Source organism: Cricetulus griseus, chromosome 6, assembly GCF_003668045.3.
Source record: "Cricetulus griseus strain 17A/GY chromosome 6, alternate assembly CriGri-PICRH-1.0, whole genome shotgun sequence".
Lineage (NCBI taxonomy): Eukaryota > Metazoa > Chordata > Mammalia > Rodentia > Cricetidae > Cricetulus > Cricetulus griseus.
This window is the reverse complement of record NC_048599.1, coordinates 29,265,335-29,292,236: the sequence shown is the minus strand read 5'-3', so window position 1 is coordinate 29,292,236 and position 26,902 is coordinate 29,265,335. Positions and strand designations below refer to the sequence as shown.

General features: G+C 45.2%; 1 protein-coding gene across 1 annotated transcript in view; it reads left to right on the top strand.

Moving 5' to 3' along the window:
* Nucleotides 1–26,203, top strand: part of Syndig1 (synapse differentiation inducing 1) — an 88,645-nt gene extending 62,442 nt beyond the window's left edge. The window contains exon 3 of the mRNA XM_035446131.1: nucleotides 26,045–26,203. Within this exon, the coding sequence (XP_035302022.1) occupies nucleotides 26,045–26,203 (159 nt within the window). The remainder of the gene's footprint in view (nucleotides 1–26,044) is intronic.
* Nucleotides 26,204–26,902: the final 699 nt, after the last annotated feature.

Here is a 26,902-nt window from a genome sequence, read left to right as displayed (position 1 = left end):
GGGTCCCTTTAAGTTCTTTGTAGAGCATCCAGGTAGTGGGGTGATAATTTGGCTGTATGAATTGGGTAGGGAAAAGGCCCAGGAATCTTTTCACCTTCTGGTCATGTCTAGTGCAATGTAATGGAGTTCAAAAAGAACTCTGAGAGCCCTGTAGAAAGGGGGTCACTAGCGTCCAACTGCACATCTCCTAGTCTTGTTCTCCACTGCTATCAGGCTAAGGAAAGGGGGCAGTGAACAGCTGCTGCTCATGCTGGGAGGGAACCTGGGATGGGATATGGTCAAGGCACACTGTTCTCCTCCCTAATGGAATACATTTGAAAGAAGTCAAAACAGAACTTGAAACGATGGCATTTTGCAGAGGTTCTGGAGGCACTGTCTCTAATGCTATGAAGTTTCCTCCTTTCATTTTGGTCAGTAGAGTTACTGTGGGCTCCGGCAGCACAACACAACCTTTCCTATCATTTCCAGCCGTTCTTCACATTCTGTTCTGGTCCTCGATGCCCTCGGGAAAATTAGAAGTGAATGAATTGTGTAATGGGAACACAATGGGGGTTTGCTGGCCTTCAAAAAGCTTAATGCCATACTAAATAGACACGATAAGTGGTGAGGAGGTGTGTGCCTGGAAGTGCTCTCCAGGCAAAAAATTCATTTGCAGACTGAAAAGTCCTTGTCCCACAATCTGAATAGGTGCCACGGTCTTGAGTGTCATGATGGGATCAGAGCCCAGTCCCAAGCTCTGCCACTTCTCTGGTACCTGCTTGCCTCCCCCGTGTCACAACAACCCTGTAGATTACACTGTGGCAATTTATCACCATTTGAAATCCACCTGGTCCCTGCTCTCCAGACAGAGCTAAAAGGACCCAATAGAGGAGCAGTTAAGAGGGGAACTAAAACATAAGCATGCATCAATATGGACCAATCACAAGTTATCCTGGTGAAGGCAGATATTCAGTGCTCTCTTAATTCTAGTTTATCACCCTAGAGGATTAATCAGATGCCTCTGTTTTACTGGCTCCAAAGGTAGTTCTTCAAGTGTGGACCCTGGGTCAGCAGCATTGGATCACCTTGTCACGTCTTAGGGATGCATGCCTACTCTTGGCTGTTTCCCAGATCCTGTGAATGAGACCCTCCAGAATGGGGCACAGGACTCTGAATGGACAAATTCATGAAATACTGGTGCAGCTCCTGTTTGAATCTAATCTCCTAGGATTAAAAAAAAAAAAGCCAGAGTTGGTCTTTTCCTAGTTATCCAGAGTCACTTTTGTTAGGAACCCCAGTGCACAGGAAGATTCAGTGCATGGCATCTCTGTACCAAAGCTCTGTCCTGTCTCTTCTTTAAGGCCCTCATCAACAGCCAGCTACTGTTTCCCAGATTCAACCCCTTCAGTTCACTGGCATTGCTGCACTCTGTGTCCCTTACATACAGAGGATATGCTAATTTTATATGCCTCTATTTATTCATTCATTCCCCTTTTATTCACCTAGAGAGACCCTACAGATAATATGAGAAGAATGAGAAAAAAATTTTAAGTGATCTTCTCTCTCTCTCCATGTCTTTTTCTAAAGAGACCAAGAGACCAAGAATTTACAAACATGTTCATGAGTAAAGTTGTGTGTTACAAATAAAAGAACATCAAGATCTACTGCAACTTGTGATTTTACATAATATAAATACTTTTGTTCTTAGTACACAGTGTTCAGTATTGATATTTTTTAATGATTTTGTAGCATTATGATCTATGAATGTATAATAATCTAATCAAGCCATTTCCCCCCAAACAGACATAAATTGTTTTCAAATTCTCATTTTGTATCCATTTCAGCAAGTGAAATTCCACTGAATCAAAAATTACTCATGTCTAACTTCAGTCAAATACCTTCCATCTGTCATATGTATCAATTTTACTCCTAAGAAACAAAATAGGAAATGCTATTCCCTCTGCCTGCAGGGCTCAACATTCGACTTCTACCACCTGATTGAGACCTTGCTGCTTTTCAATTTTCATTTCCTTGGTCACAACAATGTTAAATATTTACATATATATTCTTTTCATTATTTTTATTTCTTCTGTAACTTACTAGTTCCACCTTTCCCTACTTCCATGGAGCTTTTATACTTTACTGATTTGTAGATCCCATTTTCATATCTGCTATTTGCTTTGCCTATAAGCTATATCTCCCATACTTGCTATTGGTGGACTTGTCTGTCAAAAGTGCCATTTGCCACACAGAGAAGCCCTAAAATAGTCTCTCTTCTGTGGCTTGGAGATGAATATAAGCTGACTGTGCAGAATCTTGGTGTCACTTGGCAGAAACTTTTACTGATGGTCTCCCAGGCAACATCACACAAGCCAGTCTCACCAGGAGCCTAGATACCTGAGTCAGCAGCATTCGGACCTTCCCTGCTTCTGCCAGCTCCAGATGGGAAGAGAGCAAAGCCTCCTAACCATCTCTTATTCTGTTGGCACAGAGACTTTTGAGACAAGGGAACCTATGACTGTAGAGACCTTGCTTGTTTTCACTGAGCTGTGGGGCCCAGGACTGGTTTCACAGTGTTTTTCATGAACATATGAGAATGAAGTGATGAAGTATGCTTTCTTTCAGTCAGGAGAAAGGAGCAGAGGAGAAATCAGATGAAACCAAGTTCTTGGTCCTCAGGTGAAAGCTACCAATCACCTACTACACAAAGTTCCCACTGAGGCAGCTTTATTTTGCCATTTGAAAATTTCTACAGCTTTCTGCTTTTTTAATGATCTCCTTGCAACTCTGTTTGCTTGTATAAGTTCCTCTCAATGTGGTAAAGAGTGGAGGTTGTTGTGTGCTAGAGATGGGCCTGAGACCAAAGGACATTGCCACTCTTTTCAACTAGAATATAAAGTATTCAAAACCTATGTCTTTATCCCACTTTCCATTTCTTTTTTATTCTGGTAGCTATTTAAGTCTCTAAATTGGAAATACAACTTGGATATGAGGCCAACCAAAAGTATACCTTATTGTAGACTTTGGGTTTTTATCTTGCATTCATATAGCATAATGCTTTTCACCGGCAAACTAATTATCTATACAGGCTTCATATTTTATTGCCCTTTCCTCACTGTGAGATTGGGCCCCACTGGTTCCATGTATGTGTGGTATTTGGGCCACACGTGACCTGTACTGCTTTTCTTGACCACCCTACTTGCTGCTTCCATGAGCATGCGAGCACACACTCACACAGACACACAGACACATACACATCACATAATGTCATACATGTCTCTGCTATAGAATTGTGTCAACAATTCATTGTCATGAGATTAGACACACTTTCTCCATCTCAGAATTTCCACTCAAAAGACTCTGCAATATCCTATTTATTTTGTTTTTATTTTTGCCAGTTTCATAAATATATATATATATATATATATATATATATATATAGTGTGTGTGTGTGTATTGTGCTCATATTCACCCCCATTACCATATTTATCTCCCTCCTAGTCCTGCAAAACCCCTTCTTCCTAAGTATTCCCTCTCCCCCTATGCCCTCCCTGTGTGTGGGCGGGGGGAGTCTTGTGAGGATAACCACTGATGAGATCGATCCGCAATGGGTAAGGCTAAGGTTTCTTTATTCAGATAAACACCAGCCCAAACACAAGCCAGAGCATGCCAGGGGCAGCAAGGCAGACAGGCCAGAGAGAGGGGCCAGAAAGAAGGGCTATTCACGTGTGCGTGGTCCCTTAAGAACCATTCCCGAATCACCTTAGACTTTCCCTCACCACGCCCTCACCGGCGTGTCCTGGCACACCTGTCTGGGCTGCTAGGAGGCGGGGCTACAGTGTCTCCCTACAAACTACAGCTGCTGTGTGTTCTGACATTTCACTGTTAACTCATGTGTTAGTCAACCTTCCACTGTGTAGACAAATGACTGAGATAATCAACATCCAAAGAGAAGATGTTTACTTTTGTCCTTTTGGAAATGGAGCACTTCCATGTCTGTAGAAAGAGTTATCTCCTTTCAACTGCCTATCTGGAAAGTGACTACATTGTAGGAAGAAACCTATAGAAACTGTGTGAGCATACTTAGATGTCCCTGGGGCACAGGAATAAATGAAAAGCTGTGATGGAGGCCTCTGAAGATTATCTAGTGTTTCTTGAGCATTTGCTCCTAACAGCAGTCATTACTTGGATGTTCTCGTGGAAAACTGTTGAGCAAGAAGAGATATATGCTCATCTTCCGCCTCCCTTCATGCTAACAGTCCTTCTAGGAAAAAAAAAAAAAAAAAACTATGAACCAAGACAGATAGGAAACTAGGCCTGCAAAATACATCCTGCCCTTCAGAGAGATCTGTCCTTGGAAGTCCCACCTAGCATGGGACCCTCTGTTATGGAGCCTCTTGCTAACTAGGGAAATTCCAGCACAATATAGGGTTCTCAGATTTCTACCACAGGGGAGAGTTATCCCAAGAGCTAATATCCCTGGATGTGACCTATTTCAAGCCATTAATATTCCATATTTAAATGGACAGGGCAGACATCCCAGAAACAAGACAAAGAGCAGAGTACTCAGCCAGTAGGCACTGTGCAAAGGCCCAACATTCATGTTGCGGGGTGGAGTGGGCACAGCTAGCTCTAGAATAAAAATGAAAGTAGCCAACTGGTAGAGGCTGTTTGACTCCCTCTGGACCTCCTCGCCTCCAGACTACCACACTATTCCTGCTGTCAGGACTCTGTGGATCCAATCCCAGACAGTCATAAAAACACCTTAGAAACTGTTGTGACTTGTTTAAATGTTTCTGTCACGGCAACAGATGGTATATGGCCAAGGCTAAAATGTCCAAACAAGTGTTCCTTCCAACCAGTACATATTGTATTGCCACATGCAGCTATGAAAGATGAAGGTGAATGGGTCACCTGAGTAAAATAGCTGCTGTCAACCCTCACTTGAAACAGGAAGAGCTAGTACAGAGCATCCTTGCCACTGTGTCCCAAAGCCAGAGACTCTATGACTGTGCCTGGCTGAAGAACCATCTCAGAGAAAGATAAAGCAACAGCAATGAAGGGGAGGGAAAAGATGGGTAGGCAAAAAGTCAGAGGCTGGGACTCCAACATGAAAGGCTCTTGGTGATCTCATCATGGGCCCATGATAGTTTCCACTCCCAAATTCAGAATGCGCACAGTGCCCAAGAGTGTCAGAGGCCCTGTCTGTTTGCATTTGTGGTTGTAGTACAGCCAAGAGGCAGCTCTGTGGCCATCTTCTCAGGGCAGTAAGTGAAGCTTTTGTCTTTGATGGATGATCAGTGTAAGTAGTAAGTGGAGGCAAAGAGATGCCATCTCGTGGAGGGACCGTAGAGGCTGTACATAGGATTACAGCCCAGAAATGTGCAGTGTCTGAAACATGAGCAAAAGAGATGCCAATCTGGACTGGGGAAAGTTATCCAGAAAGAATGTGACTGGGTTTATGATGGGGCTGTAAGGAAGCTAGGATGGACTGCACACAGCAACAGAGACTTGTGCCCTGTAGATCCAGTGCTATTAGGCGCTCTCCAAGTGGGACTTACAATGATAGTAATTGGCTTGGGGACACAGTAGTCCTTGTGTTGTGGATGAGAGAGCCATGAGAACCAGGAGACCAAGGCAGTGTTACTCATACAGTTGCACCTAAGGCAGAGCCTTGGCATTTTAAGGAACATTCTAATGTCTTCAGGCTCAAAAAGTGGTATGGTACATCTCTGCATCAGCTTGCTGGCCTGCATGACAGGGACACCATATCCAGGGCCTCCTCCTACTTGTAGGAACAAATTGAAATACTGACCTGGCATCGATGAGTACCTAATAGCTCTCTGTTGTCTCAGTCTCAGTAGTCTTTTTGCTTTCTTACCACTATTGAAGTTTTAGACAATGCAATCCACGATGGAAAGGCAGGACAAATTTAAGAGGCAATTACATGAACCCTTAATATTCATTTATTCTTGACTAACATTCTAAAATTATGTTGCCTTGTTGCTTTGACCACTGGGAGCACTTGGCACTGGCTCCTGTGTCCAGTCGATGTCCAGAGCATATGTTTTTTCCCACTACACAATGCTGTTCCAGTTCACCCAGTATTAATGTGTAGCAATGTGTCGTTCTAGTATTGCTGACCTGCATCTTCTGTTCTAGCTCTAGAACCACCTGTTTCCTCATAGAATCCTGGCTTCTTTCATTGGATAATGGCGTATAAAACCAAGACCTAGACAGTAACTGTTGATTCTCGGCTCTGGCTGTGGCAAAACCAGGAGACAAATGTGCATGCTTAGTCGTGTGACTACTTCTAATAGCAAGTGTTTGCACATTTAAATACACAGAAATATTTCTGCATTTGAGCTTATTTTGAATACATTTACATACACACATTTATCTGTGTCTCTATTCATCTAAATTTGAGTCTGCCATAACAACGCCTCCAGCTCTAACCACTATCACATCTTACTATAGCAGTCTTCCCATGTTTCCCTGCAGCTTCCTGCTTCTGCAATGAAAAACCCGTCTCTGGGTGTTTGCTGTTTATTTACTCACTTGTTCTGTTCCAGTATTAACCTGGAGCTTCATAATTGTTGACTAATAGCTTCACAGGAAAGAACTTGAATACAAACCCAGGTGCAGTTCCTTTTTCCTTAGACCACAAGTTACTTAGGTCAACATCTTCCCACCAAGCTCTTCAAGGGTGCTTCTTCCTAAATTTTTAAGACAATTAGACCTCTTGTCATAATCTGCATTTCATCCTGGTGCCCCCTGCCCTCCTACTCACTTTCTTTGTAAGCATTGAGACATACTCTGTCTGTGTTTAAGTTCCCTGAGCTTTGACAGTTATGTGCAAAGCTCTGCATACCCACCATGACAGCATGTCTGTATAAGACAGGTTCTCAGATACCCCAATTTCAAACAAGAGGCAGGGTAGCTTCAGTGCAGAGTCTTTAAAATGTGGTCTTCAAAATAATCGTGTGCTACTGGCTTTTCCCTTTTGTTCCCTAACTCCTGTCTGGATTTCTCAACAGAAAAAATGGAAAAGTCAAACACAACAAAAATCAAACACAACATCTTAAGTGCCATCCTGAGCACTGACAAAAACAAAAGAATATTGAGTGATAATTAACTTGTATAGCTTTATATATTTCAAAATGTAAATTAGATTTTATACTCCAAAGAAGAATATAGAGTCTTACAGACTAGCTGCATCTCGTTGCCCACAGGGACGTAGGAAATCAGTAGCTGATCCCAGGTTCAGGACTCTTCAGATTCTGCACACATTTTCATTTAAGTGTATGATTTTAGCAAATTAATCTTCTTTACGAAATCTCCATGTGTTCATCCCTTAAGCAAAGCTATTATTCATCCTCAGCCCTCTGCAGCTCATAGAGATTCTAAGGCGGATGTACTTTAAAATGACTTTTAAAGCATTTTACTCACAGTGGCAATCTGTGTTTTCCAAACATGGCTAAATGACATTCTATTTCATCCACTCCTCTTTGGGGTAACCTTGCCCCTGCTGTATCTCCAGAGGATCCCAGTTCTCTTCTTCACTCTGGGATTCACTCAGCACCCAGTGTGTCACAGAGAGAATGCAGGAAGTTAGGGCTGTGTGAGTTCCAAGGCCAGGGTCACTGAGGTCTCTTCCTCATCTGCGGAGATGCATGTATTACTTTTAAAGACACAAGATGCTATGCAAAGAATTAGCACCTGTGAGACCACCATGCTGAAAGCAGGCCACTGGCACTAGGCCCTGAAGTCATCTCAGTCCAGGCCATAGTTGTCTAAAAAAATTCCAAATTGGACCTCCAGTCCATTTTCCATATGAACACTATTGAGAACCCCTTGCTGAGCCCTTCCTTGACTCTGGCCCATAGCATTCATGAAGATCCCTCAACTGTTGCCTAAAGCCCTGGCATAATTAACTGCAGAGTGACTCATCACTAGACCCCTCACACAACTATGCCTTAGTTACTCTTCAAAACTTGCTTATGTCCAAATTCTCATATTCTCAGAGACCTCGTGGTGTAGTGACTCATTATCTCCAGCTGACAGAGGAGGAGACCAAAGCTCAGAGAGGGAAATAATCCTGCTGAAAGCCACTCTAGTAGTAAGCAGTGAACTGGAAATCTGGACAATTAGGGAGAAAAGCTCCTGGGCTCCCAAAATGCTTGCAGACACTTGGAGAAGGAACTAGTGGAAGATTAAAACTGCCTGCTTTGCCTACTGTGGCCAGATGGACAATGACCCTCATCACTGCTATCCTGACCTGTGAACTGAGCCTCCTGTTAGAATGAGGACACCAAAGAAAGTGCAGACACCCACAGCTAAACACCGAGCTGAACTCCTGGAATCCAGTTGCAGAGAGGGAGGACTGATGAGCAAAGGGGTCAAGACCAGGCTTTAAGAACCCCCAGAAACACCTGACCTCAACAAGGGGGAGCTCACGGACCCCAGACTGATAGCTGGGACCAACATAAGACAGACCCAGACCCCCTGGATGTGGGTGTCAGTTAGGAGGCCTGGGCAGTCTATGGAACCTCTGGTAGTGGATCAATATTTATCCCTAGTGTACAAATGGACTTTGGGAGCCCATTCCACATAAAGGGATACTCTCTCAGCCTAGACACATGGGGAAGGGCCTAGGCCCTACTCCAAATGATGTGACAGACTTTAAAGATCACCCATGGAAGGCCTCACCCTCCTTGGGAGCAGATAGGGGTTGGGATAGGAGGTGGAGGGCAGGGGAGGCAGGGAGGGAGCAGGAACTGGGATTGACATGTAAAACAAGATTGTTTCTAATTTAAATTTTAAAAAGAAAAAAAGAAAGTGTCTTTAAGGATTTTACCTTTTTAATTACATTTATCATATTATTTTTCCATTGAAAGCATCTGAACCTCTTAGATACAAATCATCAGAATAGGAATGGCAGACTACTTACCCAAAACACAAATGAGCAGATCAAACTAACTGGCTTCCCAGTCATTGCTGAGGAGCCCATGCCACCAGTAAGGGCACTCACAACTGAATCAGCAATATCTGTTCCCATGGCTACTCCCACTGAAGTAGCTTAGTAAGGATAACCAGTTCATGCTAGAAATAAGCAGGGAGGGGGAGATAGAGCAAGTATAGCTGGAACTGATGGTGGGGAGAGCCTTCTCCATGTGTAATAGGATTGGAGGCTCTCAGCTGTGAGGTCTCTAGGAGACTCAGCCCTCTGACTCTTCTGGCCCACAAGACCACACTGCTGTCACTGCCAAGTGGCAGAGGCTGGACCAAGAAGAACCTCATCCAACTACTCCATATGACCCCCATTTCATCTATCCAGTATTCACAAGGTGTTCAGTAGATTCTCAGCGAACAGCATCCCAAAAGACCCCAGATACTAAACATTCAGATGTGGGCTCCCCCCTTCTGCTTCAGAGGTTTGCAGTGAGAGTTCCCCATGCTACGTAGCTCCAGAAATTTCTGGCATAAATTGAGACACCCTCTAACTAGGATAGAACTTAAGCTCACACTTTACCTGGGGTGCTAGCTTATAGCCTCATCCCTCATGGAGCTACTTTTACCTGGAGTAGAGAGAAGGGGCCAGATGCACGCCCTGCCTCAGGAAATTCTCATATCTGCATCTGAGCTGCTCCTCCCCCAAAGGAGATACCCAAGGAGAGACCTTCCCTTCCCAATTCAGCTTCTCACTTGGAACCCCCAAACAGTTCTGACAAGCCATGCATGCCTCTCAGACACAAACAGGTCTACAGGCAGATGCCAGTGTGTTCACATTAAGCCATATACAGTACCACCCAAAGGGACAGGGGACCCTGACTTCCTTTGTATCTTATTCTTTCCAGTTTGGTAAAAGTAAATTTCCCAGCTGGGCGTTGGTGGCGCATGCCTTTAATCCCAGCACTTGGGAGGCAGAGGCAGGCGGATCTCTGTGAGTTTGAAGCCAGCCTGGTCTACAGATTGAGTTCCAGGACAGGCTCCAAAGCAATACAGAGAAACCCTGTATCAAAAAAAACAAAAAAAGAGTAAATTCCCCATTTTGCTTTGAATTTATTCCAAACAAGGAGCTTCTTGCTAGCTAGCGTCTGAAAATTGGCACTTGATTAGAAGCTCTAATAAAGAGGTCGATGTAGACATACTTGTAGTTTTGCATTCCGCTTCCAATCAGGGAGCCCAGGGGACTTCACAGAGGAGGAGTGCTGTGCACACAGACAGAGCAAATGGCAGTCCTCTCTCCATGGCTCGGCATCCATTCACCTGAGCAGAACCACAGAGCACACCAAAGAATCATGTCTGTTCTGTGTACATGTCCCATCAAATCTTGCCTCAAAAGTCAGGCTCCTATTGATGAGGATAGGCAAGGCAGTGCTACAGGGACATTGTTTGTGAGCCAAGCACTTTCTCTGGGAAGAAGCATGGTAAATATTTCTAAGTAGCTCAGTATGTCCACAGGCACTGTCTTACTTAGAGTTTCTATTCCTGGGATAAAACACCATGACCAAAAGCAATTTGGGGAGGAAAAGATTTATTTCAGTTTACAGTGGTACATCACAGTCCACTACTGAAGGAGGTCAGGGAAGGAACTCAAGCAGGGCAGGAACCTGGAGGCAGAAACTGATGCAGAAGCTACCGAGGAGTGCTGCTTACTGGCTTGCTCAGTTTGCTTCCTTATACCAGGGCCCACCAACCCAGGAGTGGTACCACTCACAATGGGCTGGGCCTTCTACACTAATGATCAATGAAGAAAATTCCCCACAGGCCACTATGGTAGGGGAATTTTTGCAATTGAGCTTCCTTTTCCCAAATGGCCAGCTTGTTTCTAGTTGACATAGAGCCAACCAGAACCAGCACCTTGCTATGGTTTGGGTGTCAAATAGCTTCTACAGGCTGATAAGTTTGCACACTTGATCCCTAGCTGGCCGTGCTGTTTGGGGAGATTGTGGAACTTTTAGGGCCTGCCAAAAGGAAGTGAGCTGAAGGATGGAGGTCTTATGAGTTACAGCTCAGCCTCACACTTTTGGTCTAGCCTCTCTGTTTCTTTGTCTTCCAAGATGTGAGTCCGTCCCACAGCCACAAATGCCTTCCACTAACATAACCTGTATCCTTCTCAACTGTGAGCCAGAACACATCCTTCCTCTCTCGAGCTGCTTCTTGTCTGGTATTTGGCCACAGCCATGAGACGAGTAACAAGTGCACTCGGGTAGGACAATGAGACATTTTCCACTAAAGGGTGGACTTCTGTCAAGGAATGGAAAGGAGCAGAAAATGCTCAAATACATTTCAAAAACAATCCCAGTGGAGACAGACAATCAGGCTGTGACCTGGCTCAAAAGAGGATGGAAATCCCAGGACATAATTTTTGTACAAGTAATTAGGTGTGTAGAAGGAAGTTTTGTGGGAGGTGGAGGAGAAAGTGAGAGGTTCACACGGTCAGATGGGACAACTTCAGCAAGAGAATGGAAACCATGTAGAGTAGGCAACAGACATCCTTCTGTTGGGGGGTGGGAAGTTGAGGTCAAGTGCCAGCAGGCTCTGGTCAGGATTCTTCTCTAGGTTACAGGCAGCCGTGTTGGCCCCTGTGTCCTACATAAAAGACTATGATGCTCCTGTTTCCTCGTTTTCCTGAAAGAGAATTGATACCAGCATAAGAGCTTCACCTTTTGACCCCAAAGGCCTCCCCTCCCCTCCTCATTGGGATTTAGGTTTCAACATAAGGACCCAACAGGAACACGAACATTCAAGCTGTAGCATTTTGGCTCACAGACGTACCTCCATGGAATAAGTAGGAAAACCTGACTTTACTAAAGCCCTTCTTGAAGTGAATATTGTCTAGTAAGAGAGAAAGTTTATGTGGGTTTGTGATTTACAGCCTTTCCTCCTGTGAGTGTGTCCTGGACTCAGCAGAGATCTGAGGACACTGGGAACACTGCTTACCACAAGGTCTTCTTCGGGTTTATTTCACCTGTCAAATTCTGACATCTGACTCCCTGGCTCTCTCTGTATCATCAAACATTTGGTGTTACCTTAAGACAGGATCTCTTGCTGCAAGAAAATAAAGATAAACATGATGCCCCCCAAAGAGTAGATTCAGAGGGACACATGCCTGGACTTATCCGCCAGTTAGAAAGCAATGAGATTCCAAGGAAAGCCGAGGCCAGGTACGAGCCCAGCACCAACCCAGCATACCTATACCCTGGCTGCAGGTACAAAGCAATTAAAGGAAGTTCAAATCTAATACCTTTGCTAAGCCAGCCAGAACACGATGAGCCAAATATCTGAAATTAGCATTGAAGTTGAGTGCAGCAACATAGAAAACAAGCCAGTGGTGCCAAATTCAATTTTCACAGTCAGCACTAAGATGCTCCTGGATGCTGGGGTTCAGCGCCTGCTATATTTATATTATCACCAGGCTGTTTTAATTCATGTTGCAAAAGGTGGCTCCCAGAAACAATTTAATCCAGCTGCAAAATAAAAACTTGTGAAAACCATTCATTAAAGGAATATTGTTCAGTGTCACCCACAAGCAAAGTGAAATGCTAACTATTGACAATTAAAATGTGAGCAGAGAAGCAGCCTCTGCTCCTTGGGACACTGCAGTCCAGTAGAGAAATGAGCAGCAGTTCAGTAACTGGTATGAATAAACAGGCATCAGTTCTGTGGAAGCATGGTGTGGTTGAGATTGGGAGGCATCCTCCTGAGGAGATGGCCCAAAGGCCTTGAAGCTCAATGAGGAGCCAAGAGAAGTAAGGCTAGAAGAAAAAAAGAGCAAGGGATAGGTGAGACAAGACTTGCAGGTTCTTATACCAGCATAAAAGCTGGTATAAGGCTTTTGAAGGGTATTCTAAGAAGAGACAAAGAGAATGTGGGAAGGGAAATAAGTATAGGATGTGTACATCTTTGCCATGTCCTCCAATGCAGCCAGAGAGAGAGCAGGAAGAGAAGATTGGCCTAGATGACTATGGCATCAGAAAAACAAAGGGGAGTCTGAATTTCAAGCTGTTTGGCAAAGGTTTCCATCATGACAAATGATCAATTAAAAGGGTGGCCAGCAAGACTGATTATATTGCCAGTGGCCAGTTAGGATGCTGGCAGATTTAGCTGTGGTTTTGGCAATGTAATCAAGTAGTGGAACTCAGCTGTGTACATGTGTATGGGCTGGAGTTAGGAAGCCAAGGTTCAGTACCTGAGATGGCAGTTGAATCTCTGGGTGCCGATGAGCGGTCAAGAGTAAAATAGCAATAGGAAAGCCTTTGAACTGAGCCTTTGCTGAGTTTCCCGGCTTGAACTCTGCGGTTCCACTAAGCTGTCTCCTTATCTTCATTCTCATTTCTTCTATTCAGGACTCTGTGAACCCCTTCAGTCTGAAGACTCAGCTCCCACTGCAGTTTGGATAGCACCCAGCCATTGCTTTGGCCCCCCTCTTTCTACCCTGCTCTCTCCAGTGTGCTATATCTCCTAAGGGGTTTTCATTTCTGTATCTTTCTGTGCCCGTCTTGTTGACATTTTTTAATCTGTCTTCCAGAACACAAATTCTTTCTTCAGCTGTGGGTAGTGAATCATCTGTTTTGCAACCATAACTCTTTCTATTCTTTCACTTTTGGAAATTCTTGCTGCTTCCAATTTTAGATGTGTTTCATGTTTTAATGTGACCTATTACCCACTGTAGATTAATTGTAGCTTTCTGTCCCTTTTAATCACTGAAATCATTTCAATTACGTTGAACACTGAGATTGCTGGAGACCATCTGCTCCAGTATCTGCAAACTCTACAACTCTATTCTCTTGGACTTCTGCAACTAGATTAAATAGAATTGCTTTGAAAGGACATGATTCAGGAAGTAAAGCTTCTGTTTGGGGTGTCATGCTCACCAACCTCTTGTGTCTCCTGCAGTTTATAATTTCCTGTTGTGGGTCTAACTAGAACCAGGTTCATATTTTTTCTCGGCTGGAAACTCATGAACTCTAGCTGTGAATTGTCATTGTCCTTAGAGACCATCTTTGTGGTGTTTTTCCCCCCTCAGCTTGAGTGCTGAATCCATTTGTATTTTAATTTCTCAGCAGGACACTTGTGCCTTGAATATAATAAGCACAGAGCCCACACCTCTGATTAGCCTGGACTTGGTTTGATTGCTTATTCAAGGGCCAGGTCAAATTCCAGCTTGCTGATTTCTCCAGCCTAGAGGAGGAATTTCCAGACCCCTGCAGAGAGAGGACACTTTGAATTTCTGGTTTTATGCATTGGCTTTCTCCTTGCCAGACACTTTCTTTTCTCTCCCCCTCAGAGGATTAGAAATTCAGCCACAGCCCCCAGACTTGTCTCCTGGATGCCTTACCACCAGCTACATTGATTTCTGGTGGAAGGACAGGCCAGGTTACCGTCTTCCTGGAATACAAACTGAGTTCTTTCACAGGTCAACATCAACCTTGATAACAAAGGCAAAAGACTTTTGAAACCAAGAAAGTCTTAGAAAACAAAAATATAAACAGAAATTTAATTCAAGTCATGGGAGGACTTAGGGGAGGGGATGAACCTGATTAAAATACATTATATGAAATTCTCAAACAATTAACAAAAACTTTTTTTAAGAAAGTAGTCATTCCTCCCTGTGGCACACATTTATCCTTGGCATACTCTATGCGGCATGTGGTCAGCTGGACCACATAATCAAAGTTCCTACTAAACCAGCAACGGGGTCAGTGAACACAGGAATAAGGGCAGGCTCTGGGGAAGAGTCCCCAACCAAATCTCACTCTCACAAGTTCTTGGTGTTGCCACTCCACATTTGTCTCGGCCTCTGTTTGCTGTTTAATGGCAGGTGGAATCAATCCCACAAAAGTGAGGCATCTCTACAATGTTGTTTCTCCCTTCTAGAAGATACCACATTTAAAAATATAAAGATGCAAGTTTTTCAACCGCACTACAAATAAATGCTTTGCCTAGTGAGTACTGGGTCTGCTGATCATGACAAAGACCCATAAAGCCTCCATTGTGGCTCCTGAGTTGGGGCTTCTTCAGAGCTGGGGGGGTATCAAGACTAGTTTTGATACACCATGAGGAAGGGGGAGGGGGAGGAAAGTGGGAGGGAGAGAGAGACATGGGAGGTAGGGAGAGAGAGGAGAGAGAGCCTGCCTGGTGGAGCAGGCACCCTTTCCATCCTTGTTTCACTTGAATTATACAAGAATCAGTCCTAAATGTTCTATGAATTGCCCAAGTAAGAAAAAACGCTTGCTCTCTAGCATAAACACTGAAGATTGGGACTCACTCTGGCCTAGTTGCCCAGCTGAGAATCAGTGACTTCCTTAGCATGCTGGTGTCAACCACAGTCAGAAGTCAGTTTGCAATTTATATTTAAATTGGCTACTTCACAATATGAAAACAAACACCAGTTCCTTGGAACTGCAGGACACCTTGTACCTCTCAGAGATCACATTGGCCCCAAGGCCAGTAAGCTGTGTGAGGCTGTCCATCTGCCATGGTCTGACTCTGTTTCTTGTACTCTATTCACGTTTGCTTTTAATGTGTCTGCTCACCATTCTAGGTTCTTTGTATTTGATCACGACTTTATTTAAAAATAAACACGTTAGAGTTTATTGATTTTGTTTCCCTGCAGAGAAACTCTGCTAAAAGCTTCAATGTCTCAAACACCATCTTGAGTCCATGACCACAGCTACACTAAATGTCACAAATGTCTGTCTTATTTAAAAATAAAAAAATTTTAAGTGGCAAGAAATTGCGGGTTGATTGACAGACTCTTGCCCCACCCAGAACTTATCTAAATGCCCTACATTACTAGCAGGCCACACTGCTCTTGAGTGACAAAGAATAAAACCACAGGAATGATGGCATAAGGGAAAATAGTATTTTTTAAAAATTATATTTACTAACACACTGTTATTGGACATATTAAGGTGTTTTGATGGCATACTTTTTCTGTGCTTGGAATTGTTTTTGACATATATTTAAAACAAGGGAAATTTACTCAGCTGCCCAAATTAGAAGACCAGCAATGATCTGGGGATTCTTCTTCATAAAGATGGCAGAACATGGCTATATATGTGGAAAGGAGGTGTTGAGGAAGGAGACCATCTCCGTGGATGATTCTTGGCGTGCCTCTCAGCTGTGTCCTCCTCCTGGGGACCTGTACCAAAAGGACACAACAGAAGGGCTTCTCTGAGTCTCCTCTTTCTTGTCTCTCATTTGGAGCCCTGGGGTACCACTCAGGAATTGAAGCTGTCAGTGACCATCCTGGTGGAGAGGAGAGGATGCTAGGCATGAATGAAGCCATCTTAGACCCTTTAGAGGAGCACAACCACAAGTCAGAGACCAAGCAACCCTACTTAATGCCAATGGAATGGAAGCCAGGTGGTCTGACCTGAATTCCTGACTCTAAAATAACAGTTCATCGTCAAATGGTTGTGTTACACACCACTAATCCTGGAATCACCTGTTACCCAGCAACAGATAATTAGAGCATTGAGTGCCCTGTACCCACAGGGAAGTCATCAGTGAGGAATGAAATGTGAGCAGGTAACTCAGGCCTTGGGTTGCATTCCTGAAGCAGGTGATTGACTAGGAAACCAGGCAGAGTCCAAGAAGGGGGAGGGATTAATGAGTGGAGCTTTCTCCAAGTAAGATGAATGGGAAAAGCAAAATGACACTTGTAGGTTAACTTCTTCTTTGAACTCTCTTATATTTTCAGTTTTCAATTCCAGGGTCACCCTTATCCTAGGCTGACATACTACACTTAGCACTGCTCTGTCTCCTAGCTCTGACCCTTCCCATCACCATAGGTGTCTACAAAGCCAAGGTACATCAGGAGAACTTTCTGACTGCATCATTCCCTTGACCTGTCCAGCCCTCACCTGTTGTTGGCTCTAACTACAGTAAGCTTAGTCATTTTGTTTTTTACAGAGACTCGTTATGTAGCTCTGGCTACTGTCAAACTCCTGATCTGATCCCTCTGCCCCAGTCACATGTGCTGAGATTATAGGAATGAACTACCACATCAATCAAGAGGACTTTTGTTAGTCATATAAGGCCTGGATTTCATTCGAAATCCAAAGTGATCCAGTGCAGTCCACCTGTCAGCAGATATGGATATGGGAGATCATGGAAGCAACACAAAGCATTTTTTGGACACAGCAAATGGTGTCAGTGTGACCTCCACATACCTTGGCGCTCCAAGTTCTCATTGCCAAGGGCCTGTGACTACTAGAAAGCTCATAGCAGAGTGACCAGTCATTGGGTGGGGAGGGCAGAAGTATGGGGGAGTCAGCTCAAGAAGAGGCTTGTCCTCAGCACTGATGGAGGGAATGTAACTGAACGTCCTAAAGGTTTGCCTTCAGGGAATACCTCAAAATACTTTCCAGATGTCTTTAGTAAGACCTACATAGCCATCCCTGCTCGCTATCTGGCCATACACAGCTCTTCGCTTACCTTTCTTTCCCGACTCCGAATTCTCCGTGACCTTCTCTGTAACCACCTTCACACTGTCCCTGAACTTCAACAATGTCTCAGCATCATTCAGGGAACCCAGCCTGACTAGAGTGACATTTAGAATAAAAGGATATATTTTCAGCGACATATGCGGCCTAAAGCATTCAGACTATCTCCGTTCTGTCCTAAAAACTTCTTTTTAAAAAAATTACAGTCAGAGGAAAAGGAGACAAAACTATAAAGGAAAGGGGAAAAGGAGATGAAGACCTTGGAAACAAGGATGGGGACATATCACACAAAATATGTGAGCGGACCAGAGAGGGGACAGTGCAGGCAGTGGAGTCTGAAAGGTCCCATGAAAATCCCAGTCAGCCTTGTGATGTTCTTAAACGTTAAATAGCATCCAGCCATTGCCTGCATCTGAGAACACCTTTCCCCACCACACCCAAGCCCAAAATGAGACCTGAACAAATGGAGGGTCTTTTAGAAAGGGCCTGGGTATAGGCACATTCAGGGAAAAGGACATTTTTTTAATTGTACAATTAATATTTTCAGAGAGCTAAAATGTGAAATTATTTGTTTCTGAAGCAAAACTGTAGTAATGAGAGAACAAGAAGAGTCCTTGGAAATACAGCAGCGTGACAATCAGAGTGAAATCCCATAAAAGGGTTGGAGGACAGAAAAGGAAAGCTCTCCTAAAGTGTGACCAAGGACAAGCAGTGGACAATGCCGCAGGCACACACAGAAAAGAGACAGGTGGAAGACCAGTTCGGCCACTGAGCAGGAAGGACTCTCACTGTAGTGTTTTTAGACTACCAGGAAGAAGGGTGCCCTCAAACATTCCCAGAGAGACGGGGAGGGCTACAGAAGTGTCCTGGGTGCTGCTGATGCTGACCTGAGAAGTGCTGCCAATGAGAAATGATTGAGAAAGGTTGTAAACAATTTAAGGAAAAGATAAAAATTCCCACATGGAATTATATACCCAGCTAAGCTGTTAAGTAATCAAATGGATGGAATATGGTGATTCTCGGGTACGTACAGTCTAGGTGACTTCAGAAGCACATATTGGGAGGATATGTCTTCCCAAGTGGAGGGTGGAGGCCCAGAAAATAAGAACTGCAGCCCCGAAGAGAGTAGCAGGAAGTGGCACTCACCTCTAATCCCAGCACTCAGGGGCAGAGGCAGATGGATATCTGAGTTTTGAGGCTACCTTAATCTACATGGCACTAAGGCTACCTTGTTTAGGTGTGGTGTGGGATTTCCATGTGCCAAAGAACAGGAAGAAAATCCTGAAAATTTTGAATTTGGGATTTTGCCCAGGCCGGTGGTCTGTGGTGGTGCTAGTCAAACAGGCTTGACCACAGATCTCAGCCAACACATATTACAAAGGGACACAACAAACACTCCACAGTATGCAGTGTGGATACTACAGCTAGGGACAGAGATGCCCTAGGGAGATATCTGAAAACCATGACACCCAGGATCTTCAGGATCTCAGTGTTCACGGAATACAACAGTGGATGCCAGGGACTCGTGGCCTGGCTATTGCAGGATAGATGAGCTGGTGTTATCCGTTCCTTCTTTGTGAAATATAGAAACCAGCAAACCCTTGGGTGCACTCAGCTAGACCTCCTTTTAGGGAGGTCTTCCTCCATATAGCCCTCATGGAGCTGGTTGTTATATGTTCTTTATGCTTCCACATGCTAGCCCTGGACCCGTGCATGCAGATGAGTCTTCAAATCAGGGTCAGCATGCCTGGTGTGTGTGTGTGGGGGGGGGTGAGGCAGGTTGCCCTCGAGAACCTGTTCAGGGAATGTGGAATCTGCTGTCCTGTATACAAAGCATTGTCCTGTCTCAGAAGGTGTCAGCTGAGGCCTTCCTCTTGCTCACTTTTCTTTCACTGTAGTCTCTGTCATCCACACTAGATTAAGTCTCCAAAGCCAATTTATACTCCCAAATTGTCTCAGAGCCTGTTAGTGAGCCTGCTCTACTCAGGACATACCAGGTGACCTTAACGTGGCATGTGAAGGTGTAATAGCACTCAAGAATGCAGGAAGCTCCACTGTTAGACCAGAATTGGAGATGGAGTGAGCATGGAGATAAGTCCCTAATTTTCAGATCTAAGCAGTGGCAAGTAATGCTTGTATTCAGGCTCTCCGTCTGTCCCTCATTCTTGTTAAACATTGTGTATATGGCAGCTAATATTGGAATGAAAGCGGTTTGCCTCTCAGGGACATTCCCTCCTAGGGGCTCATATTGGGATCACTGTGCTGCTCCCACTGGCAGCACAGCTCTCGGCATCTCGTCCTGGCACAGTGGATGTTAGATGGCCATAAATCCTGGAAATGACTTGTAAGAGTGCAAAGACATGTAGGGCAGCCGGTACTCACACTAGAGGAAGCACGGGCAGTAAAGATGCCCACAGTGCTAGTATTTTTCAGAGAAGTGATTACAAAGACTGCAGGAGCCTGTCACAAATTCAAGGAGGTGGGGATCCAGCATTTGCTGCCAAGGCCCTCATGCTGTTTGTGACCCAGGACTCTCCAAGAACAAACAGCAGGCTGGCTGGGTAGATGATGCAGAACATGGTCGCCTCTGGCCTGACTGCCTTCTTCCCTTTAGGATAGTAACTATAGGAAGAGCAAAACAGCAGGGCAGTCTTTCAAAGAAAGACTGTGGTTTTTCTCCAAACCCCCAAACTAAAGTAGTTTCCAGCAAAAGGAAATGAATACTTTGAAAACAGCTTGCCAAGATTTCAGTCTAGAGCTAGAGAAACCTCAGCCTAGGGTCTGTCACTGGCCACAGAAAGATCAGAGCCGGGTACTATGGAGAACATAGTCTTGTCACAGCGGGAGACTGGGTGTCCTCCAAGACAGTTTGCCATGATGTTGCTGAGAGCCAGGGTCCCTGGATGAATCTGCTGTGAGACTTCAAATGTGAGCATGGGTCTGTGGACTCTTGGGATGTGGAGATGCTGGGATCATGAGTTTCTGCAGATATTGAGATTCCTTCCCTGACTCCATAGACTTTCCTCAATTTCCTTCATCCTGAAGCTGTTTCAGTGTATCCAAATATGGAGCCACCCCAAAGCCACGTGACCTGATCTTAAATATGGGTCCAACACAAGGCCATGTGACCTGACCTTAAAGATGGAGCCAACACAAAGCCATGCAACCTGACCTTAAACCTCATATGAAGCTTCTAGCTGAAGCCTGTTAAACAGCAAGCCAGCAAGTGAACAAAGGAGGGAGGGAAGACCAGAAGGAGAAAGGGGTATGTTCCAATCTGTGAAGCTATGTTAAGATAAGTCAGTTGGGTAACCCAAGGACCTGGGTCTTCAGCAAAAAGGGGAAACATTAGGTGAGGTCAGCCTTACAGATCTCCAGGTCTGGAAATGTCTGGACCCACTAGCAGACTCTGTATGAAGAGAGAGACAGCCACCCTGCTTCCCACAGAAAGCAGTGCTTATTTTAGATGGAGCCATCACCTAGCCCTCGCCCATGGATGAGCTCGCCCATCAGTCATATAAAGTCATTAAAACGACCACCTAAGAAGAAACAACCACTTCTCTGCAGACTCGGCATGTCCTACCTCAAAAATCAGAGCAAAGTAGCCATCACATGTCAGAAAGCCTTGAGCTTTTTCACAGTGTGTTCCTTTGACCCATTTGTTGGGTGGCCATCAGTCTAGTCTAAGGAGACATGAGCAGGTAGTGGCAATTATAGCCAATGCACAGTTGTCCTCACCAAGAATTCTCCATTTTTTAGAGGTTTTATATTCTCAATTTAAGATTTTATTTCATTTGTTTCTTTATTTACTACTTTATTTCATCTACTTGTTGTGGAGTGAGGGACGGAATCCAGGGAGCCAGGCCTTCCAGGCAAGTGCACTATACTGAGCTCCGTCTCAGCCCTTTTTGTCTCAGCTGGAACTGCTCTTCATTCCTGAAGGTGAACTGTTTTCTTGAGTCTTAAGGGCTCCTTTTTGCTCTCTGATTTTAAGACCATGTTTTCCTCGTATATTTACAGCCAGGCAAAAGAAGAGAGCTCTTTAGCTCAGGAACCAGAGTGTATGCAGTGGTGTAGTGGCCTCTGTATACCCAGCTCCTCGTGGTTTAAGTGGTTTCTCCCTTTCTAGTTATGTCTAAAACCCTGTGCTTGCATATGTGTCTGCCTTATAGTTGCTTATCTCTCTCTCTCTCTCTCTCTCTCTCTCTCTCTCTCTCTCTCTCTCTCTCTCGCTGTGTGTGTGTGTGTGTGTGTGTGTGTGTGTGTGTGTGTGCACATGTGTTGATATGTTCAGAAGCTTATAGTGGCAGAGATCTTCCACAATCACTTTCCATTTAGTTTTTGAGACAGTCTCTCACTGAAACTAGAGCTTGCCAATTTGACTCGACAGGCTAGCCAACAAATCCCGGGGTTCCTCTGGTCCCTGTCTCTCCTGCACTAAGTTTGCAGGTACACACTGCCACAGCCAACTAGGGGTTGAGCTCAGGTCCTCTCGAACGCAGTAAGCCCTGTTCTTTATAAACTCAACCATCTTACCAGCCCAGTTTTTAAGGTGCTCTTTCCCTTTCCTGTGACTATCTGTGGGCTGAAATCCACCTGTGCAATGTTCAAGAGTACAGAAGCCACGGCTGCTGACCACACTAAGCCAACTCCCTATGTCCATCCTACTCCTCTGGCACGCAAAGATGCACATCGAGCCATTGCTACTTGAGAGTTGTGAGCCTCCTGCCCTTTCTGTTTTATGACAAACATTACTCAGAACATGTTGACCTAAGGGCGGGAAAGAAATACCCAGGCACAAAGGAGCCTGTTCCTAATCCACTGAGGGAAAGGGGAGAAGGCAACAGTGTTCCTCCCATGTTAAGGCATAGGCTAACAGGGCTTCTCCTGACTTTGTGAATCATACCATTTTTGTAGCTAGAAGGTGTATTCAGATGGGTGGGGGGCATATTTAATGCTTGCTGCACACTGTCACCTCCCTCCTACTCAGCCTGGTGGCTTTCAAAGTTCTGGGTTCTAAAGTGGCAGAGGAAGAACTGAAAGAAAGCCACCTGTGGTGACCCTCCAGAAGTGCAGCCTCTTAAGCCCAGGAGCCTGAATTTGGTTACACTCCAAAGGCTGGTTGGGATTAGATTCCATTCTGGCTAGAGGAGCCCCCAGGTAGACATTCTGTATGTGTTTCGATAGTAGTATTAGTTACTATCTCCCAGGGACCACATGCTGGTTTCCCAGTGGCTTTAGGGGTAGTGGGTAACCCTATGGCTTGGACCTCCTAGAGGCAAAGATTCTGAGCTACAGTGAGGATTAGCAAGTTGTCTATCTGGAAGACGATCACGCATACCTGAGAAAGGATCAGGGCGAGATTGCCAGGAGCCACTGAGGGCAGGTGGGACCTGAGTACTGAATCCTGAGGAAGAATGAGGAGGAACCCACAGGGATGGGAACAGATCCAATTCTTTCTAGCCCAAGTAGCACGCATCTTCCACAGGATGGGGAGATGACCACAACAGAATCCGAGTCAGACTGACAAGCCAGACCTCTGACCACAAGAACTGTGGGACATAAGTGAGTAGCCTTGCTTATGGCCACAGAAGTTGGAGATGTCATGTTTCTTAACAACATATGATGGACACAAACTTCTAGGTTGTGAGGGCTGGGGCAGAGAGCAACAGGTCTGGGTCTCAGGGAAGCTGAGCAGGTAGGTGGCTGGTTCACATACAAGCAAGCAGTATTTAAACACACACAGGGTACCCTGAGACCAACTTACTGGAGTACTGTCTAAACATTGACTTTTGCCATAGGAGTTTCCTGTGTAGAACCTCGTGTAGACAAATCTAGTTATTCCAGGCACTGTTCATTCCAGGCAACTTCCCCACCCCAACGGTGTCTCTGTTGCCTGGAGAGGCACTGGTTACTTCTGTCCCTTGTCCCTCCTCTCCTCCTTCCCCTTCCCCAACATAGTGGTTAGGAGCAGCTGGGCTACTTGAAGAATTCAACTGAGCTGGACCAGTCTGTCCTATGAAGAAAACACTTGTACACTGTCTTGCCTCCATCATCTGCAGACAAGCTAGCAATAAACCTACCAAAGAACCTGATGTCATTAGCCAGTAGGGAGGCATTTCTTTCGGTTTGTCCCCTCCCAAAGGGTCAAGAGGAAGGCTGGTAGGCACAGTCATCCACTTTCTGACATGAAGGGTTGGTATGGAATCCACTGCCTGAGGTCATGGGGTTGGTAAATGTCATCTGTTCTCATGGAGAAGGAAGAAGTAAGCTTGGTCCTCAGACACGGAGACGTTGGGTATGAGTGCTTCAGCTCCCTACACTCAAAACCTTCAGTACTGGGCTGGAGTTCATCTGCAGGGTTGGGCAGGCCACTACTCCCTGCTTTCACTCCTGGAAAAACAAAGATCCATTACTGAGGGCTAAACCCTGCATGGCTTTTGTAGGTGATATTTCAGCCCTTACATACTTGGTCATCCATTGATAGTTATTGACTGCCCACCAACATCACCACTGCCACCTGTGTGCATGCTCTAGGCTCTCTGTGACCATAGAGGACAAGGGAAGTGCAGACCCTGGTCCATAGTAAGTGCCCACACATTCAATTCTGATGAGACAAGAAAGTGGCACTCAGGAGATCTTCTAGAAGGTTCTTGATCAGCTAAAGTGGGTTCCACCCCCTCCCAGGCTTCCTTTGCCTCCCCTCCTCCATCCTAGCCCAGGCACACCATGTGAAGTCTAGGATACAACAGACAGTCACGCTGCTGTCTAATGTCCCAGGGCTGTTTGGGGTTAATGCCAAGAAGGGCAATTACAGCGAATTATGTTATAGGACATTGGAGTGTTTGGAAGCATAGCTATATAAAATGAAACCCAGCTAATTATAGCTTAATTAATTAATTACTGCTATCCTTTGAGGCTTCTCATTTTAAATTACCTCAACTCTGCTTCATCAGAACCTTGTCCACTGCTAGCTTCCAAGCTCAATGCCAAGGCAAGAAATGAGGGGGGAAAAATAAAACCTAGCTCTCAAGATTCAGAAGTTAGTGTCCAGAGAAGGGGTTCAGTGGCAGAAGCCAGTCCTTATGCACACATCACAGATTTCCAGTCTCACTAAATCAGAATCAGGAGATTTGGAAAATGAAAACCCACTCACCAGTTGTCTCCAGGTCTGACCTTCTATGGCTCATGGCACATGTTATCATTTTTAGGTTAAGTGAATAGCATGTCCTCCTGTACCCACATATAATGCACAAATACCACAGACACACCATGAAAAGTGGAGCCAGTGAGAGAATACAGTTTTTTTAGAAATGGCTCATGAGAATGAGTTAGGGGATGCCACAGAAGAGTGGGCTCTGCTCTTCTTCTGACCAGAGTCCTCTGCTTCTAAGGATTAGCCTTCCTAAGCATCACCAAGAGCAACAGGGGATCATGTGTCTTAGCCCATGAGCCACCAGACTCAGGAAGTCCCTCCACATTGCTACAACTTAATCCAACAGCACTCGGCTTCCTGAATCAAGGAGCAGTGTGGTTTGGCAGAGTCCCAGCCAGTCAGTAGAATCTGAACACGGGGGCTCATGTTCCTCAGCCAGCAGGTGTGGGGCAGGCGGCTTCTAGAACTGGGTCAGGAGTCTCTCAGTGTTGACATTGGCTTCTGTAATCGCCTTTGTGATTTCCCCCAGCCTCAAAATACACATTATATAGATAATCCCATAGCCATGTCCCAGGCAGGAAGGAGGACTATGTCCTTCACGTCTTATCAGGAAAGGAAATACTTCCCAAAGTTCTTCCAGAGATGGATGAGACCTTCCTATAACACCCAACTCCCCTTCCTGGAGAGTGTGTTTACTCTCAACTGTGAAAAGGAAGGAGAAAGGGAGGAATGAGAGAAGGGCTTTCAGGATCTGCCCCCAAACGCTCAGATTAGATTCTGAGCCAATATCTAATCTCAACATCACTGTTTACCCCCTGACTCCAAGAAGTTTAAATCTAGCTAAACCAATGCCCCGTTTATAACCAAGTGCTCAAGCACAGAGATGATGGCCTTCTACAGAATACTTTCACCAATAAATGAATGTGACCAACCCCAGCTAGCTGACGAATGGAGCCTCGAGACTTCTGGGATGCATTTAATAATATTATGCCCTCTCTTCTATCGGGCTACAGAGGTTGGAAAATGCTCTTTAGAAATCATTGTCCTAGTGAAAAGTATACCATTGTTGAGTAGGTAGAATGGCAGTAGAGATGAGAGCCTCACCCATCTCTGGCGTATCATTCCTGAGACCCTGCCTTCACATTTGCGGTCTCACTAGGATACTTCAATATGTGACTTCCTTGAGACCAGACAGAATGGGGGCTTTGACTCCCTTGACCTGTGGAAAGCAGTGACAAACACCAGCCATACATTTCTTTAACAGTCAGAGACTTAACCTGGTGCCCAGTCACTATAGGAATACATGTTGTTCCCCTTGTCCTTGCCTGTATTGGTGAATCCTGTCTGTAATCCAGTGACGTTGAATGTTAGAAAGGAGCCAAGCAGAACCCTCTCATCACCATTATTCCCAACTTGTTCACTCTCCCTTTGTTTTTCTCTGCCAACTCTGCAGACAAACAAAGCTGTGGCCAAAGGAGACTTCCATCAGGCCAGCACCAGCTCCCGGAGGGCCCTGTTCCTGGCAGTGCTATCCATCACCATTGGAACTGGCATATACGTGGGTGTGGCTGTCGCCCTCATCGCCTACCTCTCCAAGAACAACCACCTGTGAGCTTCCCAAAGGCTGTTGGAAGGAGGGGGAGCCGGGCCACGTGTGTGAGGGCAGAGAAGAGACACCTGTGTGATACTGTACAGTACAAGTGATTGTCAAACAATTCCATGATGCCCTGGAATCTTCTACTCCTGGAATTCTTCTTCTTTTCTTTTTTTTTAATCCTTCCACTACATCTTCAGCACTGTGCAGAGCACCAGGCAGCCAGCAATGCTGATTCTTCCACATGGAAGCTCCAAAGATTCCAGCCCAGTGGCTGACCCTGGATGGATTCTAGTAGATCGATGACAACCCAGCTCTGCAGCCTGCCAGTGCCTGGACCACCACCCCATTAGCAATATACAAACAGTTAAAAATACGTTTATTTTTTATGGAATATGGTGCAATAGGCAGAATGCAGGAGACATGTCACCACTAGCTGTGGCCTGCTTAACTCCTCAGTGTCCCCCATCTTTGTGGCTTTCTTGTCAGAAACAAGTGGGGCTGAGAAGGAAAAGGAAGCACCTGCTGGGAGATCTGCTATCTCTTGTCCACAGATGAGTCCTGCCTGAGAATGCAAAATTAGAGGAGCATAGCGCCTACCCGGGCCAGGGCCCTGCTCAGTCCCAGCACGCTGCCCCAGCTTGGAGCATCAGGCTTCCTGCAGATACCCAGCAATACACAGTTCTGGGGCCTCATTAATCTTAAAGGGGAGGCAGC